A 19194-nucleotide genomic window follows, 5' to 3' on the forward strand; every position below is an offset into this window, starting at 1 on the left:
GGGGAGTCAGTGGGGGAGTCAGTGGGGAGACAGGCAGCCTAGATCTGAAGACATTATGTGAGAGTCAGTGTGGGAGTCAATGGGGGAGAGTGGGGGGGGGGCCAGGCAGCCTAGATCTGAAGACATAATGTGAGAGTCAGTGTGGGAGTCAGTGGGGGACAGGCAGCCTAGATCTGAAGACATTATGTGAGAGTCAGTGGGGGAGTCAGTGGGGGGACAGGCAGCCTAGATCTGAAGACATTATGTGAGAGTCAGTGTGGGAGTCAGTGGGGGAGAGTGGGGGGGGACAGGCAGCCTAGATCTGAAGACATTATGTGAGAGTCAGTGGGGGAGTCAGTGGGGGAGTCAGTGGGGGGACAGGCAACCTAGATCTGAAGACATTATGTAAGAGTCAGTGTGGGAGTCAGTGGGGGGACAGGCAGCCTAGATCTGAAGACATTATGTGAGAGTCAGTGGGGGAGTCAGTGGGGGGACAGGCAGCCTAGATCTGAAGACATTATGTGAGAGTCAGTGGGGGAGTCAGTGGGGGAGAGTGGGGGGGGGACAGGCAGCCTAGATCTGAAGACATTATGTGAGACTCAGTGGGGGAGTCAGTGTGGGAGTCAGTGGGGGAGTCTATGTGGGAGTCATTGGGGGGGACAGGCAGCCTAGATCTGAAGACATTATGTGAGAGTCAGTGGGGGAGTCAGTGTGGGAGTCAGTGGGGGGACAGGCAACCTAGATCTGAAGACATTATGTGAGAGTCAGTGTGGGAGTCAGTGTGGGAGTCAGTGGGGGGACAGGCAGTCTAGATCTGAAGACATTATGTGAGACTCAGTGTGGGAGTCATTGGGGGGGACAGGCAGCCTAGATCTGAAGACATTATGTGAGAGTCAGTGGGGGAGTCAGTGGGGGAGTCAGTGGGGGGACAGGCAACCTAGATCTGAAGACATTATGTGAGAGTCAGTGTGAGAGTCAGTGGGGGAGTCAGTTGGGGGGGGGGACAGGCAGTCTAGATCTGAAGACATTATGTGAGAGTCAGTGTGGGAGTCAGTGGGGGGGACAGGCAACCTAGATCTGAAGACATTATGTGAGAGTCAGTGTGGGAGTCAGTGTGGGAGTCAGTGTGGGAGTCAGTGGGGGGACAGGCAACCTAGATCTGAAGACATTATGTGAGAGTCAGTGTGGGAGTCAGTGTGGGAGTCATTGGGGGAGTCAGTGGGGGGGGACAGGCAACCTAGATCTGAAGACATTTTGTGAGAGTCAGTGTGGGAGTCAGTGGGTGGGGGGACGACAGGCAGCCTAGATCTGAAGACATTATGTGAGAGTCAGTGTGGGAGTCAGTGGGAGAGTCAGTATAGGCATCTAACATATTAAAACTGTATAGTAATTGATTCAGAAGTAACAATTTACTTTTGTGGACATAAATCTCTAAGCCACAACTAGACAAATGCACCACCCTTTTATCAAGAAAAGTTTTACTATTCACTCAATTAGCTTAATTACAACCAAAAGTCTAAAATAAATATAATCTTCTGGGTAGTGAATATTTATAAAAAAAAAAAGCAAATGATTAAATTAACATCAACTGAAACAAATAATAAAGATAAATAAAGTAAAGCAGTAAAGATGTGTTGGTTAAGAGTTCCCATACCAAGAGTTAAATCCAGCTGAAATCATAAGTAGCAATTATTACACACAGGAGATACTTTAGTAGTCCATGCAAGTCACACTAGATGTACACACTAGTTATACACATTAGATGTACATGCTAGATGTACAGGCTAGATGTACACACTAGATGTACACACTAAGATACTACAATGTACACAGTGAAACAGAGAAGTGATGAAATCCTTGAGCAGCTCTAGGTCTGAGATGTGACGTATTGTTTGTAAGGAGACTAGTGGAGACATGTACGACATAGAATCTGGCCATAATTATGCAGGTAGGGAGGTTGTTAATTTCATCCTTGGGCCACACCCAATTATAATTTAACAAAGCTACTGTTGTCTGAAGGTCAAGTCTTCTACTTCTAGATGGCTTGCTTGAAATTAATTAATTAATTAACCTGTTAGGGGGAATGAAATGGTGTGAAACTGACTTGACAGTGTATTGTGATCTTTGTCACCTGCGCATGTTTGTGAGGTTCTACAACTTTCTATAACTGCATCCATTTATTGTATTTTCTATGTAAACTTAATTGCTTGGGCCAACACAAGGTATTCAAGGACAGAAATAACTAGTTGTCCTCTTGACACAGGACCTTGACAAATTAACCCAAATTGGAACAATCTATTGACCCAAGTTGGAACAATCTATTGACCCAAGTTGGAACACACTGCCCTATCTGGGCCTCTTGTTTAGTATAGAGACCACCACAATAGGAGAACTTGAAGCTCCTGAGTGTAAAGGTGCACAACATGGTGGGGGGGGGGGGGGGGAATGTGTGACAGTTTTAAATAACCTGAGATCTGAGACAGGTGTAGAGAAATGTTCCCTAGCTAGTTTTTAGGCATCTGATTATAAAATGTAGACTAGACTAGAAGTGAAACTAAAGCTTGTAGATTCAAATAGACTTCAACCAATGTTTACATACGGTTGATGCAGCTATTGCCAACTAAACTGTGTTATTTGTTAATGTAGAGAGTACATTTCCTAAAAAGATAAAGGATGTATCTTATATGAGAAATGATATTTCTACATCAGCAGGCTACGTCATGGTTACATCAAGTTGTTATCAGATAGAGACCAGCTATCATCAGGGGTGACATTAGGCCCTCCACCTCATGCAACATACAGCTTAACTACTGGGGTTAACTTCACATACAGTCATTCAATGACGCCAACAATTGTTGCAGGGACCTTAGAAATTGCTTGGTAACAAACTAAAAGTGGTGGATTTTTAAAAAAATTAAAATAATCTGGATAAACAACAAAAATTGGAAAGTCTACTGACCAACTGTAGGCTAACAGCTGTAGGCTAGCAGCTGTAGGCTAACAGCTGTAGGCTAGCAGCTGTAGGCTAGGGGCTAACAGCTGTAGGCTAACAGCTGTAGGCTAGCAGCTGTAGGCTAGCAGCTGTAGGCTAGCAGCTGTAGGCTGGGAGCTAACAGCTGTAGGCTAACAGCTGTAGACTAGCAGCTGTAGGCTAGGAGCTAACAGCTGTAGGCTAACAGCTGTAGGCTAGCAGCTGTAGGCTAGCAGCTGTAGGCTAACAGCTGTAGGCTAGCAGCTGTAGGCTAGCAGCTGTAGGCTAACAGCTGTAGGCTAGCAGCTGTAGGCTAGGAGCTGTAGGCTAACAGCTGTAGGCTAGCAGCTGTAGGCTAGGAGCTAACAGCTGTAGGCTAACAGCTGTAGACTAGCAGCTGTAGGCTAGCAGCTGTAGACTAGCAGCTGTAGGCTAACAGCTGTAGGCTAACAGCTGTAGGCTAACAGCTGTAGGCTAACAGCTGTAGGCTAGCAGCTGTAGGCTAACAGCTGTAGGCTAGGAGCTAACAGCTGATCAGATATTCAAAGTAAAAAAAATAATTAAAAAATATTCATGCTGGCATCAAAGAAAAAGTGATTAAAAACAGCGAAATGTGTGAAATTGTTGTCAGCCTTTAGATTGTGCATTTTACAAAAAAAAAGTTTCAGATGCAGTTAAAACCACAACATATCCATAAGGCTTTAACAAATGTCACATTGTGTCCATTAACCAATGACACATTAATTGTGTCCGCTCGAAGACTAACAACAATGTCACACAAATTCTATCTTAAAGTAATTTCTTCAACAGAATTAAAGAACGCAAAACAAATTTAGTAGTTGAATACAAATGCAAAATAGCTTTGGCCATTACTATGGCAAAACACTTAAAAATAGTAAAACAGCTATAACTGTAATGAAGTATTTTAAAAGAAATAATATAATAGCATCTGCTACTATTTTGACAAGGTAATTTAAAAAATTAAAATTGCACGATCTATCATCATTAACAAAAAAAAAAACAATTGTAAAATAGCATGATCTATTGTATTAATAAAAAATTCTTTATAGCATTAAATATTACTGCTACTATGTAATTACAGAAAATAATTATAATTGCATTAGCTATTGTATTTATAAAAAATAATAATAGCATTAGCTATTACTGCTATTATATAATTACAAAAAATAAATAATTATACTTATAATAGCATTAGCTATTATTGTGACTATATACAATAAAAAAAAGTTGAACGTTTCTGTATCCTTGCCATACCTATAATTCCTATAATTATTAGTATTTTGCTGATATATCACCAGAGATGATCTGAAAATTGGAGTTTTAAAATTAATAATTGACAAAGTGACAGCCAAAACACATCATGGGGGCTCAACACTTGAGATCATAAGGAACTAGGGGAGGTAATCTACACAATAAGTTAGAAATGAAATATTCCATGAACCAATCCAAACAAAGTATGAAATAGACAGGTAGATGGACAGGTAAATCCCACAATTCTTTACAACATTTACAAGCAAGCCCTCATGTAGTCGTCTGTGAATGTTGAACTTGGCACATGCTAACAAAGTTAGTAACACAGAACCCAACAATTGCACAGAAAGTAAGACAGACAAATCACTCGTATGACCTGATTAAATGTTGTACCAGGTTTACTCTACTACAACTGCCCTGTCATGTGAGAAACACCATAATTAAACTTCTGGCCTCCAGGTTAATTAATTAGCCTAATTAGAGCTGCTGCTAGAGAGACTGTAACAAGAGACACCTACCCTCCAGGTGGATAAAGTTTCTGTTGTCCATTCTTGGCTGCCAGAATTTCATCCACTATTTCCTGGGCCTGGAACATCAACAGCTGTTAACTACAGGCAAACTGACAAGAGCCTTACAGCTGATCAAATAAATCTTAAACTGACCAGCACCTTACAGCTAATCAAATAAATCTTAAACTGACCAGTGCCTTACAGCTAATCAAATAAAAACCTGAACTGACCGGTGCCTTACAGCTCTGGAAGATGTGCATGTCAGCCTGTGATGACCTCTTCTTTGGGTCATCCACAATGGTAAACAAGATCAGGTTGTTGTAGATTTCTCTGCGGTCATTTTTGAAAATTGCTGTGGGGTCTTGGACCAGTTGTATGGGGAACCTTTCTAGCTCTTCCTGTAAGCAGGTAATAAAAGAACACATTGAGCAGTTTTACAGTAAACCAGTCACAGTCAAGACAATACATTGCTGTGGGGTCTTGGACCAGTTGTATGGGGAACCTTTCTAGCTCTTCCTGTAAGCAGGTAATAAAAGAACACATTGAGCAGTTTTACAGTAAACCAGTCACTGTCAAGACAAGAAAACATTGATCAGTTTTACAGTAAACCTGTCATTGTCAAGACAAGAACACATTGAGCAGTTTTACAGTAAACCCTGTCACTATCAAGACAAGAAAACATTTAGCAGTTTTACAGTAAACCTGTCACTGTCAAGACAAGAACACATTGAGCAGTTTTACAGTAAACCAGTCACTGTCAGCATTATATTCAAACTCCACCCAAATACGTTTCCCATCTCCCAGTAGGAAATAGAATTTATTATCAAGAATATGGTGAGAGCCATATGCTCCACAAGCAGCAAAGTGGACTAAGTCAAGTCAAGTCAAGATACTTTTACCAATGTTGGTAAATTTAGCTCCCCCCCCTACAACATTGAAACTTGACATCAAGCCATTTAGGGGATTTCAAATCATTTAATGGGTAAAATTCATAAGTTGAAATGTAAAAATATGTTTTTGCAGTGCTTAAGTTCTCATGTGTTATACCAACATCTCTTGTATGGCTGAGACACCCTTGTGTAAGACTGAACATACACACAGAATATTATTCTACCATAAGACAAGTTTCCAGCTAGCCAATGAAATGTAAAAACCTAACTCACCCCTGAGCTGTTATCTAATATGACTAGACATCCCCTCTCTACAATGAGAATACATCTCATGGTCCATATGCCAGTGGTGTTCTCCATCTGTCGCAGCTTGCGTAGCCCGTCCTCCGCGTGTAGAACTCCATTTCTGGTACCTGCAGCAAATGTGGCCAGATGGTCCAGCTCAAACTTGGGCTCATTACTGCGGAAATCAGACAGGCTGTTTTGGTCTGAAATGTAAAAGTCAACCATTGAATTTGGGCTCATTGCTGCGGAAATCAGACAGGCTGTTTTGGTCTGAAATGTAAAAGTCAACCATTGAATTTGGGCTCATTGCTGCGGAAATCAGACAGGCTGTTTTGGTCTGAAATGTAAAAGTCAACCATTGAATTTGGGCTCATTGCTGCGGAAATCAGACAGGCTGTTTTGGTCTGAAATGTAAAAGTCAACCATTGAATTTGGGCTCATTGCTGCGGAAATCAGACAGGCTGTTTTGGTCTGAAATGTACAAGTCAACCATTGAATTTGGGCTCATTGCTGCGGAAATCAGACAGGCTGTTTTGGTCTGAAATGTACAAGTCAACCATTGAATTTGGGCTCATTGCTGCGGAAATCAGACAGGCTGTTTTGGTCTGAAATGTACAAGTCAACCATTGAATTTGGGCTCATTACTGCGGAAATCAGACAGGCTGTTTTGGTCTGAAATGTACAAGTCAACCATTGAATTTGGGCTCATTGCTGCGGAAATCAGACAGGCTGTTTTGGTCTGAAATGTAAAAGTCAACCGTTGAAGTAAAAAAAAATGTTTAATGTGTTAGAGATAGCTCATGCAGAGGTGTGGCAAAGGGGGGGGTGTGGGTACATATGTCCCAGGGCGCCAACTCTAGGGGTGCCAAAATGGGTTGGGAAAAAAAATTAAAAGCTCATTTTAGCTGCAGTTTTAAATTATAAACATAAAAAATATATGGGGGGGGGGGGGCAAATTGAAAGTTTGTCCACTGGCGCCGGGAGGGGTCGCTACACCTCTGAGCTCATGTTAATGACAGCTAATGATTACTGTACAGGTGTTAGTGCAGGTATGTCATAGGTCTTTGTTGAACAACAGCCATAGAGACAAGACACACCAAGATCTCTAGAAACTTCTACAACAAGATCTCTAGAAACTTCTACAACAGCTAAAGAAAAAACAAAGAAATCTATCGGAATACAAATATTACTTTGTATAGATCCACTTTATTTAAATCTAAAAACAACACCAACCCAAACGACTTTTGTGAGGTCTAAGATAAAACAGCTAATAGGATCTGAGTGTGTACATCTTCTAACAAAGTGTTGTCAAGCCAGTTTCAGCTACTCCCTAATGGTACAGTAAACCTGTAGAACTAGATCTTGTGGGCCCTATTGGAACTTGGCCAGTGGACAAAATGGTATTTGTAGATTCAGGTGTTATGTGCTGACTAAATAAAACACTAGTTCTGTATCTCTCCCTGCTACACCAATTCATCTGTTAGATACTTGCATGTAAGAAGAATGACAAGAACCAGCTTGATCTACTTGACCTAACCAAGCGCTAGCACTACACCCAGAGATCAGATTATGGTAAGGTCGTGAAGGTATTACATGTTACACAGGTCACTAGTCTGGTCAGAAATGAGTCAATAACTGACCATTGTTTGACCACAGATTTGCTGACGTTGGACACAATTTGTTGTGACAAGCCTCTGTGTAATACAGCCATGCTTGTAGTCAACATAGAGAAATATTTCTAGAACTGGAAACTGTTTGACCTACAACTTGACAAGAACAACAAATTCAAGAATGTGCTAAATACCTAAGTTACTTCTGTACTTGTTGATTTCTTTAGGCTGTGGTGGTGGTGGTGGTGGTGGGGGAGGGGGGGGGGGTCACATGCTTGGCTGATCACTTTGTCAGAGAGTGGTGTACTTTCTGCTGGCCTGAGTGGGCCACTAACTCCAGTATTCCAAGCATGCTCCACTGAGTGGGCCACTAACTCCAGTATTCCAAGCACGCTCCACTGAGTGGGCCACTAAGTATTCCAAGCATGCTCCACTGAGTGGGCCACTAACTCCAGTATTCCAAGCACGCTCCATTGAGTGGGCCACTAACTCCAGTATTCCAAGCACGCTCCACTGAGTGGGCCACTAACTCCAGTATTCCAAGCACGCTCCACTGAGTGGGCCACTAACTCCAGTATTCCAAGCATGCTCCACTGAGTGGGCCACTAACTCCAGTATTCCAAGCACGCTCCATTGAGTGGGCCACTAACTCCAGTATTCCAAGCACGCTCCACTGAGTGGGCCACTAACTCCAGTATTCCAAGCACGCTCCACTGAGTGGGCCACTAAGTATTCCAAGCACGCTCCATTGAGTGGGCCACTAACTCCAGTATTCCAAGCACGCTCCATTGAGTGGGCCACTAACTCCAGTATTCCAAGCACGCTCCACTGAGTGGGCCACTAACTCCAGTATTCCAAGCACGCTCCACTGAGTGGGCCACTAAGTATTCCAAGCACGCTCCATTGAGTGGGCCACTAACTCCAGTATTCCAAGCACGCTCCATTAAGTGGGCCACTAACTCCAGTATTCCAAGCACGCTCCATATCTCTCTAATCTATAACTAATTGTTACCAGCCTGTTTAGAACTGTGTGATTCCCTTACACCGTGTCACAGAGACCCCAGCAAACAAGGAAGTGTCATATCACCTAATGCATTGGTTGATATCACAGCTAACTTGTTCCTCTATAGATAAGACCAGTCCCATAAATTCTAGCTTGTCCCACTGCATATGTTTGATCCAAAGTTTACTTTAAACCAGTCCCATAAACTCTAGGTGTGCAGACATCTATTACACAATTGAATGCACCACTGGCTATATTTCTTCCCCTGTACAAATTGTCCAAAGAAAAAATAGGCATGAAGCTGACCTGACAAATCGCCTTTGTAGGTGGGTCAGTTTTCATAACAACCCATCATCCAACCATCTGCCAACCTCCGCCCCACCACCTCGCCAGGCTGTTATCACATTTCATGTAGTCTAGCAAGCTGGAACCAGGTGATTGTGTCACATGACCAACGTCTCTGGTAAGCCCAGTCTAATTACCTGTATGTGACATTGCATGACGCCTGTTTATACATCTACACGTACTCGCTACGTGGCTACGTATGCCAGCTTTCATTAAACCCAGGTCAGACCCAGGCCAATATCTTACACTGGTAGATTGGTTAAATACATCAAATACATGACCCACGCCAATATCTTACACTAGTAGACTGACCACAAACATACCAGGCAGGTAACATGTGACTAGTTTATGAGACAATTAGAAAGTTTAGGTTAAGTTACTGTGTAAGCTCCACTACTCCCCTACATACACACAAATGTAGGGCCTATTTGTGGTATTAATCACATTTAATAACAGACAGAATAACAAACTGTCTGTGTCCGTTCTAATTGAACACTCACTTATCATTTGCTTTCAAATCAAACCTTATGTGCCAAATACAAAATCTAGCTAAGTTATAAATCTTCAGCACGTAATTTGACTGGCCAAGTTATAAATGTACAGTACGTAGATCTAAAGACGGTAGCGCCGTACAGCCACTAAAGAAAGATCACAGCGTCTCCGGCGTTCTACCACTGTAATCAGGAAGTGAATGTCTTTTCTATGCCAGGTCTACAGTCAACACAGACCCCCCACCCCTCTACATTATGTCAGATTCCAGCCGTGCAAGGGGGCGGGGCTTAAATGCTAGGCACTGTACACTATTCGGACATAGCTAATAGATCTAGGCAGTGTACAGTATTCCGTACCACAAGCAGGAACAACCTAGCCGATGAAATAACAGATTTAAGTCAACCGACCATATCCCTCTTCGGTTCTTAGAAAAACGCTGGGATGATGATACAGTATCTAGACTTTTTCTGTCGGTGTAGAAATGAAAGTAAGTGTCGGGAATAGGATACTGACCCTATAAGGGATAGGATCAGTATTAGTATCAGGCCTATGTGTCGGGATACGGTCAGGCAGATATTGTGGGATACAGCTATATAATTACAGATGCGAGCAAAGGAAAAAAAAAGTCATGTCTATGTTTTAACACGAGCAAAGGAAAAGTCGCAAAATGTAGTGTCTATGTTTTAAAAAGTTGATCCATTTATTGTTGACTGCTCGTGTTGTCGTCTATGCTGTAGACTCATGCAGCAGATGTGTAGCGTATTATTTACCAGACATGCCACAATAATACGACAAGCACACACACAAGAATATAATCAAGACACACCCACCAGAATAAAAGAATCAGACTAACACACCCACAAGACTAGCAATCAGACAACCCATAAAAAATACAACCACAAAAAAAATCTAAAAACCTCGTCTGTAAGTGTCTGCGTTTAGTAAAGAAAAAAAAAGCCTAGACACTAAATAAGCCGGAGGGTGAGAGTAAAGGAGTTAAAGCTGTAGAGTACACAAGGAATAAAAGATCTAGTCTGGCGGACATAAGGCATTCACTGCTGACTAAACTAGACAAGACGGAACAGGGAGGGCTTAACAGAGCGTGAATAGCCTGACATTGTCATTCTGTCGTGGAGGGGGAAGGGGTGGCTGTATGTTGTAACACAGATAGATGTTAACCTCAAACCTCTAGAACATCATGAAGGACGAACACGCCCAGAACATCATGAAGGACGAACACGCCCAGAACATCATGAAGGACGAACACGCCCAGAACATCATGAAGGACGAACACGCCCAGAACATCATGAAGGACGAACACGCCCAGAACATCATGAAGGACGAACACGCCCAGAACATGATGAGAGAGGACGAACACGCCCAGAACATCATGAAGGACGAACACGCCCAGAACATCATGAAGGACGAACACGCCCAGAACATCATGAAGGACGAACACGCCCAGAACATCATGAAGGACGAACACGCCTAGAACATCATGAAATACGAACACGCCCAAAACATCATGAAGGACGAACACGCCCAGAACATGATGACATAAAGGACGAACACGCCCAGAACATGATGAGAGAGGACGAACACGCCCAGCACATGATGACAGAACACGCCCAGAACATGATGAGAGAACACGCCCAGAACATGATGAGAGAACACGCCCAGAACATGATGAGAGAACACGCCCAGAACATGATGACAGAACACGCCCAGAACATGATGACAGAACACGCCCAGAACATGATGACAGAACACGCCCAGAACATGATGAGAGAGGACGAACACGCCCCATGCTAACTGCCATAGAGATTGGAACAGTTCTGGTCTGTAGGCGTCACCATCTCCACCCCCACTTGACGGGTGCTTGACGTACAATGTCCTCAACACTTACGGCGTGGCACACAAATTATGCATTCATTCTACTTCACCTGTCATTATAATGAACTAATGGTTGTTGTCTTACAAAATTACACGTAAGGTCCTCAACGGACAGAAAAAATCCACGTGTAAAGATTGTAAGACGTTGTTTGAAAACCTGTCAGCTTAAAGCCTCCGATGCTTCAACTCAGCTGAACACACGAACGCTGACTATGTTATCACACCCATAACTTCCTCATAGTCAGCGTGCCTGTGTTCGGCTGAGTTGTAAGCATCGGCAGGTATTCAAACAAACGATTGAGTTCACCTGTAGAGGAAGTAGAATGAGCAACTGATAAGTCCAGTTCAGGTTTACAGACACGTTGATCGTACACAGATTGGCGTTCTAATTGTCAAGGGAAGCAAAGACACAAGTTGTCGCTGGGCATTTCATGGTTATAGGGCGAGACTAGAAAAGAACGAAAAGACAAGTAGTGGGCTGACGACTGAAGTAGTGGGCTGACGACTGAAGTAGTGGGCTGTTGACTGAAGTAGTGGGCTGTTGACTGAAGTAGTGGGCTGTTGACTGAAGTAGTGGGCTGTTGACTGAAGTAGTGGGCTGTTGACTGAAGTAGTGGGCTGTTGACTGAAGTAGTGGGCTGACGACTGAAGTAGTGGGCTGTTGACTGAAGTAGTGGGCTGTTGACTGAAGTAGTGGGCTGACGACTGAAGTAGTGGGCTGTTGACTGAAGTAGTGGGCTGTTGACTGAAGTAGTGGGCTGTTGACTGAAGTAGTGGGCTGTTGACTGAAGTAGTGGGCTGTTGACTGAAGTAGTGGGCTGACGACTGAAGTAGTGGGCTGTTGACTGAAGTAGTGGGCTGTTGACTGAAGTAGTGGGCTGTTGACTGAAGTAGTGGGCTGTTGACTGAAGTAGTGGGCTGTTGACTGAAGTAGTGGGCTGACGACTGAAGTAGTGGGCTGTTGACTGAAGTAGTGGGCTGTTGACTGAAGTAGTGGGCTGTTGACTGAAGTAGTGGGCTGTTGACTGAAGTAGTGGGCTGTTGACTGAAGTAGTGGGCTGTTGACTGAAGTAGTGGGCTGTTGACTGAAGTAGTGGGCTGACGACTGAAGTAGTGGGCTGTTGACTGAAGTAGTGGGCTGACGACTGAAGTAGTGGGCTGTTGACTGAAGTAGTGGGCTGTTGACTGAAGTAGTGGGCTGTTGACTGAAGTAGTGGGCTGTTGACTGAAGTAGTGGGCTGTTGACTGAAGTAGTGAGCTGTTGACTGAAGTAGTGGGCTGTTGACTGAAGTAGCGGGCTGTTGACTGAAGTAGCGGGCTGTTGACTGAAGTAGTGGGCTGTTGACTGAAGTAGTGGGCTGTTGACTGAAGTAGTGGGCTGTTGACTGAAGTAGTGGGCTGTTGACTGAAGTAGTGGGCTGTTGACTGAAGTAGTGGGCTGTTGATTGAAGTAGTGGGCTGTTGACTGAAGTAGTGGGCTGTTGACTGAAGTAGTGGGCTGTTGATTGAAGTAGTGGGCTGTTGACTGAAGTAGTGGACTGTTGACTGAAGTAGTGGGCTGTTGACTGAAGTAGTGGGCTGTTGACTGAAGTAGTGGGCTGTTGACTGAAGTAGCGGGCTGTTGACTGAAGTAGCGGGCTGTTGACTGAAGTAGTGGGCTGTTGACTGAAGTAGTGGGCTGTTGACTGAAGTAGTGGGCTGTTGACTGAAGTAGTGGGCTGTTGACTGAAGTAGTGGGCTGTTGACTGAAGTAGTGGGCTGTTGATTGAAGTAGTGGGCTGTTGACTGAAGTAGTGGGCTGTTGACTGAAGTAGTGGGCTGTTGATTGAAGTAGTGGGCTGTTGACTGAAGTAGTGGACTGTTGACTGAAGTAGTGGGCTGTTGACTGAAGTAGTGGGCTGTTGACTGAGATTCCTGCCCCAGCTATCTCTGATTGTCCAGCCAGTTCCTTGAAACATTAACACACGCGACAAACAAACCAAAATACAGGGACCGACACACAAACAGGCCAAGAAATGACTTCAGAGGCCAATATTTGATTTCCCGAGCTCCATTGTTGTGTTTTTACATTGTGCTTGCTCCCAAAGACAGTCACACACAAAAAAACCGCAAACATTTTTTTATAGAGACGGGACAAAGTTTTCTCGTTGATTCAAGTATAATGGGTTGTGGTATGTAATGAAAAAAATATGTATCCCATAATAGAAGTGGTACCTTATTTATGAGTCTTACAAAGATATCATCTAAGAATCTGTTATTATAAATCTAACAAAGATTACATCTAAGAATCTATTATTATAAGATACATGTCCAAAACGACGTGGTTTATAGAAGGCAGGTTAACATAGATGTTATATATGGCCAACTGATATGTAATCTGTTGTCGTGTTAAAAGATATCGTCCGTGTTGATGTGTTAGGAGATATCGTCCGTGTTGATGTAGTGGTATACTTCCTGGTACACGATAAAGTTTGGTGCACAGACAGGCTGGTTAGCCCAAGGTTACAGGCTGGTTAGTCGGAGGTTATTGTAGTCAACAGACAGGTTTTTAAAGTTACCTTACAAACCTGGTCAATAGGATAAAGTGCAGAGTTCGCCTGATTCTGTGACGTTAGACATGAAGGGACAGTGTGGTCAGTTCTATGCCCAGCAGCCACTACTTCCCCTAACGAGAGTCAGGCAAATATTAGAGCTGGGTGGACTCAGTGACGTCTTACTAAACCACATTCAGGTTACCAGTCGTGCGGTCTACCTCTCGGCCACGCCGTCCCATACTAGGTTAACTAAAGGTTGTTCTAGCAACAATGTTCCCTTCCTATAGAGCAAGTCATAACGAAAGTCATATCTTCCAGATGAGAGTTTATTCTAGGCATCTCTTCGGGGGAGGGGGGGGGGGGGGCGGGGGACGAACGAACGAAATGAAATGCATATAATTTATATAGAAAATATATACTTTTAACAGTGTCCGCCCAACCCCCCTACCCCCGAAGGAAGTCTACCTCCCCCCCCCCCCGGAAATTTCAAGTACCCCCCCCCCCCCCCCAGAGAAAAAAGTCTGGAAGAAACACTGTTCCAGATCAATGTGATCATGCTAGCTCGAGCGCAGACTATCACGATACAGATATATTTTATACGGATGAAAATATTCTCCGTAAAATTTAGGACAATGGACTGAATGATGTCATCCAGACGAAATAACTTTAGCAGGAAATCAACAGAACCGTCTTCCTCTTTGATCCAACATGCCTTGACATGCCACCCAGCTAAGTTCACCCGGAATATCATTAATTAGAGAGCCAGTCCAATCAGTGGACACACAGCGGACCAGCCTGCCCGGGAGAGAAAGTCAATGTTTAGTTTTCCACTCACTAGAGCAAGCAGAGGGCGGCAACGCGCGGGAGTCAGTGTTTGGTTAACACGGCCAGAGGTTGATACAGCTACATTTCTAGGGGTTCTCAATGTGTCACTACAGCTACATTTCTAGAGGTTCTCAATGTGTCACTACAGCTACATTTCTAGAGGTTCTCAATGTGTCACTACAGCTACATTTCTAGAGGTTCTCAATGTGTCACTACAGCTACAGTTCAAGAGGTTCTCAATGTGACACTACAGCTACATTTCTAGAGGTTCTCAATGTGTCACTACAGCTACATTTCTAGAGGTTCTCAATGTGTCACTACAGCTACAGTTCAAGAGGTTCTCAATGTGACACTACAGCTACATTTCCAGAGGTTCTCAATGTGTCACTACAGCTACATTTCTAGAGGTTCTCAATGTGTCAGTACAGCTACATTTCTAGAGGTTCTCAATGTGTCACTACAGCTACATTTCTAGAGGTTCTCAATGTGACACTACAGCTACAGTTCAAGAGGTTCTCAATGTGACACTACAGCTACATTTCTAGAGGTTCTCAATGTGTCACTACAGCTACAGTTCAAGAGGTTCTCAATGTGACACTACAGCTACATTTCAAGAGGTTCTCAATGTGACACTACAGCTACATTTCTAGAGGTTCTCAATGTGTCACTACAGCTACATTTCTAGAGGTTCTCAATGTGTCACTACAGCTACATTTCTAGAGGTTCTCAATGTGTCACTACAGCTACAGTTCAAGAGGTTCTCAATGTGACACTACAGCTACATTTCCAGAGGTTCTCAATGTGTCACTACAGCTACATTTCTAGAGGTTCTCAATGTGTCAGTACAGCTACATTTCTAGAGGTTCTCAATGTGTCACTACAGCTACATTTCTAGAGGTTCTCAATGTGACACTACAGCTACAGTTCAAGAGGTTCTCAATGTGACACTACAGCTACATTTCTAGAGGTTCTCAATGTGTCACTACAGCTACAGTTCAAGAGGTTCTCAATGTGACACTACAGCTACATTTCCAGAGGTTCTCAATGTGTCACTACAGCTACATTTCTAGAGGTTCTCAATGTGACACTACAGCTACATTTCTAGAGGTTCTCAATGTGACACTACAGCTACAGTTCAAGAGGTTCTCAATGTGTCACTACAACTACATTTCTAGAGGTTCTCAATGTGACATTACAGCTACAGTTCAAGAGGTTCTCAATGTGACACTACAGCTACAGTTCAAGAGGTTCTCAATGTGTCACTACAGCTACATTTCTAGAGGTTCTCAATGTGTCACTACAGCTACAGTTCAAGAGGTTCTCAATGTGTCACTACAACTACATTTCTAGAGGTTCTCAATGTGACATTACAGCTACATTTCTAGAGGTTCTCAATGTGTCACTACAGCTACATTTCTAGAGGGTTTCTTTCAGCTAATTCTAGAGGTTCCCAATGTGTCACTACAGGTACATTTTTAGAGTGTAAAATATGTATGCGACTGTAAGCCATTATAAATCTTGATCCTTCTACCATGTTTTATTATTGTGAAAATTGCTAAGATAGGCTTGAACGTTTACAGACACCTACGTTATTTAACTATATTAATACATAGATGGAACTATATTATATAATTGTAATATTCAATAATCACCATAATAACTTAAATATTATATTAAATCATTGTTTTTAAGTTTAAATAATGCTTTGTTGAAAAATAGCGCTGCTCTGCTTTGAGTAATGGTATACGCTAATAGTTACTTCCCATTTATATATTTAAAATAACTTAGGGGAGACAACTTTTAATTCATCAAATTACTATACATGAAAATTAAAAACCTTAGAATTTTTTTTGTCATTATTTGACGGTAGTTTAAACAGAAAACAATAAGCTACAATAAATACTTTTTTGTGAGTGTGTGTGTGTGTGTGTGTGATGAGCGGGGTAAGGCACCAACATTTTAAAAAAAAAAAATGAAGGAGGCGGCCCAATGCAGTACACTGCCACCATAAAAAAACAACTAAATCTGGTGTTTGTCCTGTAGACGATAGTACCAAGAGGAGAGGACAAGACTCCAACACTGGACAGTGGACTTGGTCAAACAAACTCTAGTGGGGAATAAACACGGCAAGACAGTGACGTCAGTGGGCAATAAACACGGCAAGACAGTTCGGAAGCGTGGGACATGTTTTACTTCATTGGTGAGTACAGGCGTGTAAGTGTACGTAAAACAAAGTCTGTCGTTGGTAGTTACTGAGTAAAGGTGTACGGTACACGGACTGTCGTTGGTAGTTACTGAGTACACAAGGACTGACGTTGGTAGTTACTGAGTACACAAGGACTGACGTTGGTAGTTACTGAGTACATGAGTACCGATGTACGGCACAAGGACTGTCGTTGGTAGTTACTGAGTACACAAGGACTGACGTTGGTAGTTACTGAGTACACAAGGACTGTCGTTGGTAGTTATTGAGTAAAGGTGTACGGCACAAGGACTGACGTTGGTAGTTACTGAGTACATGAGTACCGATGTACGGCACAAGGACTGTCGTTGGTAGTTACTGAGTACACAAGGACTGACGTTGGTAGTTACTGAGTACACAAGGACTGACGTTGGTAGTTACTGAGTACATGAGTACCGATGTACGGCACAAGGACTGTCGTTGGTAGTTACTGAGTACACAAGGACTGACGTTGGTAGTGACTGAGTACACAAGGACTGTCGTACGTGCGTACAGGTGTACAAGCCCATCAATGCTCAACTTGTGTCACGTGATACAAAAAGACAATTCACAAGCCGAAGTCAGAACATGTGAGTGATACATAAGACAACAGATCAACAAACTAAAGTCACGTGATCAAGTCGACTAGCCACGTGTTATGTATAAAATTAGAAAAACCATGTATACTTCTTATGAAACAATAGCCCATTCATCATGAGCCCATGCCCAGCATGCTCCATTGAGCTGCACACAATCAGCGACTGTAAAGAGCTAATCCTAAAGTAATATTCACCAACATGCCTACCTGTTTAGATACCACGCAGCTTAAATTAAGCTCCACGGGAGCTGTCAGCTAAAACACGTAAGTAGGATACAGTGGATCTGCGTTTCATCAAGTTAAAGCCTAGCTCTGTGTTAGCACAAATCGATAATTAAAGAGAAAGAATAATTGCTTTTTCTACGGTACAAAGTCTCAATGGCATGGTCCAATGTGTTAAGTTGGCAGTAGAGAGCAGACATAAGGAAGGTTCAGTTGTAACTTGAGACCAACAAGGTTTAACTAGAAACATCAGATTAACATAACAAGCAGTAGATTAGCTCCCTATCACATGTTAGCCCCCTACCACATGTTAGCTCCCTATCACATGTTAGCTCCCTATCACATGTTAGCTCCCTATCCAATGTTAGCTCCCCTTTACATGTTAGCTCCCCTTTACATGTTAGCTCCCTATCACATGTTAGCTCCCCTTTACATGTTAGCTCCCTATCACATGTTAGCTCCCTATCACATGTTAGCTCCCTATCACATGTTAGCTCCCTATCCAATGTTAGCTCCCTATCACATGTTAGCTCCCCTTTACATGTTAGCTCCCTATCCAATGTTAGCTCCCTATCACATGTTAGCTCCCCTTTACATGTTAGCTCCCTATCCAATGTTAGCTCCCTATCACATGTTAGCTCCCTATCACATGTTAGCTCCCTATCCAATGTTAGCTCCCTATCACATGTTAGCTCCCTATCAAATACTAGCTCCCTATCCAATGTTAGCTCCCCTTTACATGTTAGCTCCCCTTTACATGTTAGCTCCCTATCCAATGCCCGTTACAAACAAAATCTGCCCTTCAGCTATACGAGTGGCTCATGTGTCAATCTATGACGTCCATTTCCTAGCTTTAGGATTAGCCTCAACATAGACGTATTCGGTGTACATGGACGTAATCGGTGTACATGGACGTAATCGGTGTACATGGACGTAATCGGTGTACGTAGACGTAATCGGTGTACATAGACGTAATCGGTGTACGTAGACGTAATCGGTGTACTTGTAAATTCGATCACATTTTGTATTGAAGATTTTACTCCATCGCCGTATTGTTTTCAATATCTGCTGTCAGTTGTCCAGTCAAGTGACCAACATTTGAGGTAAAAAAACCTAGCCTCATGTTAATGTCCTATAAAACTGTGCTCAGCTAATTATAACAGACAATATCAGACACAACATCAGTACCGACAAAAAATGACCACACTTTTTAACTTTGGTCTGTAAGATGTAAACATGAATAAGAAATGTGACTCACCAAAGTCTGTATTAAACCTGTCGAAGCCAGGCCCACCGTTGCGTACCCCTCTCCTGTATCTGTCATCATCATCTCGTCTCATGTCGTCTCTGTGGGGGAGATCAAAGGTTATCGGTTGTTACAACAGATCTATGTGTAGCGGACAACACACGTACCGGACACAACACACACGTGCTGGACACAACACACACGTGCCGGACACAACACACACGTGCCGGACACAACACACACGTGCTGGACACAACACACACGTGCCGGACACAACACACACGTGCTGGACACAGCAC

The 19194-nt window shown here is 43.1% G+C and overlaps 1 protein-coding gene across 8 annotated transcripts in view; it reads right to left on the reverse strand.

Annotated features, from left to right (window-relative positions):
• The window catches only part of LOC131952270 (epidermal growth factor receptor kinase substrate 8), a 65390-nt gene that overhangs the window by 22000 nt on the left and 24196 nt on the right, over positions 1 to 19194 (reverse strand). For 7 of the 8 annotated variants that reach the window (XM_059314871.1, XM_059314870.1, XM_059314864.1 and 4 more), the window contains 5 exons: positions 18908 to 18996; positions 5895 to 6109; positions 4962 to 5129; positions 4741 to 4808; positions 4226 to 4276 (listed from right to left, as the gene is read on the reverse strand). In XM_059314871.1, the coding sequence (XP_059170854.1) occupies positions 4226 to 4276; positions 4741 to 4808; positions 4962 to 5129; positions 5895 to 6109; positions 18908 to 18996 (591 nt within the window). The remainder of the gene's footprint in view (positions 1 to 4225; positions 4277 to 4740; positions 4809 to 4961; positions 5130 to 5894; positions 6110 to 18907; positions 18997 to 19194) is intronic. The other variant, XM_059314865.1, reaches the window with a different exon arrangement.

This window comes from Physella acuta, unplaced genomic scaffold (assembly GCF_028476545.2).
Source record: "Physella acuta isolate Inbredline_101_S28 unplaced genomic scaffold, ASM2847654v3 ptg000863l, whole genome shotgun sequence".
NCBI lineage: Eukaryota > Metazoa > Mollusca > Gastropoda > Physidae > Physella > Physella acuta.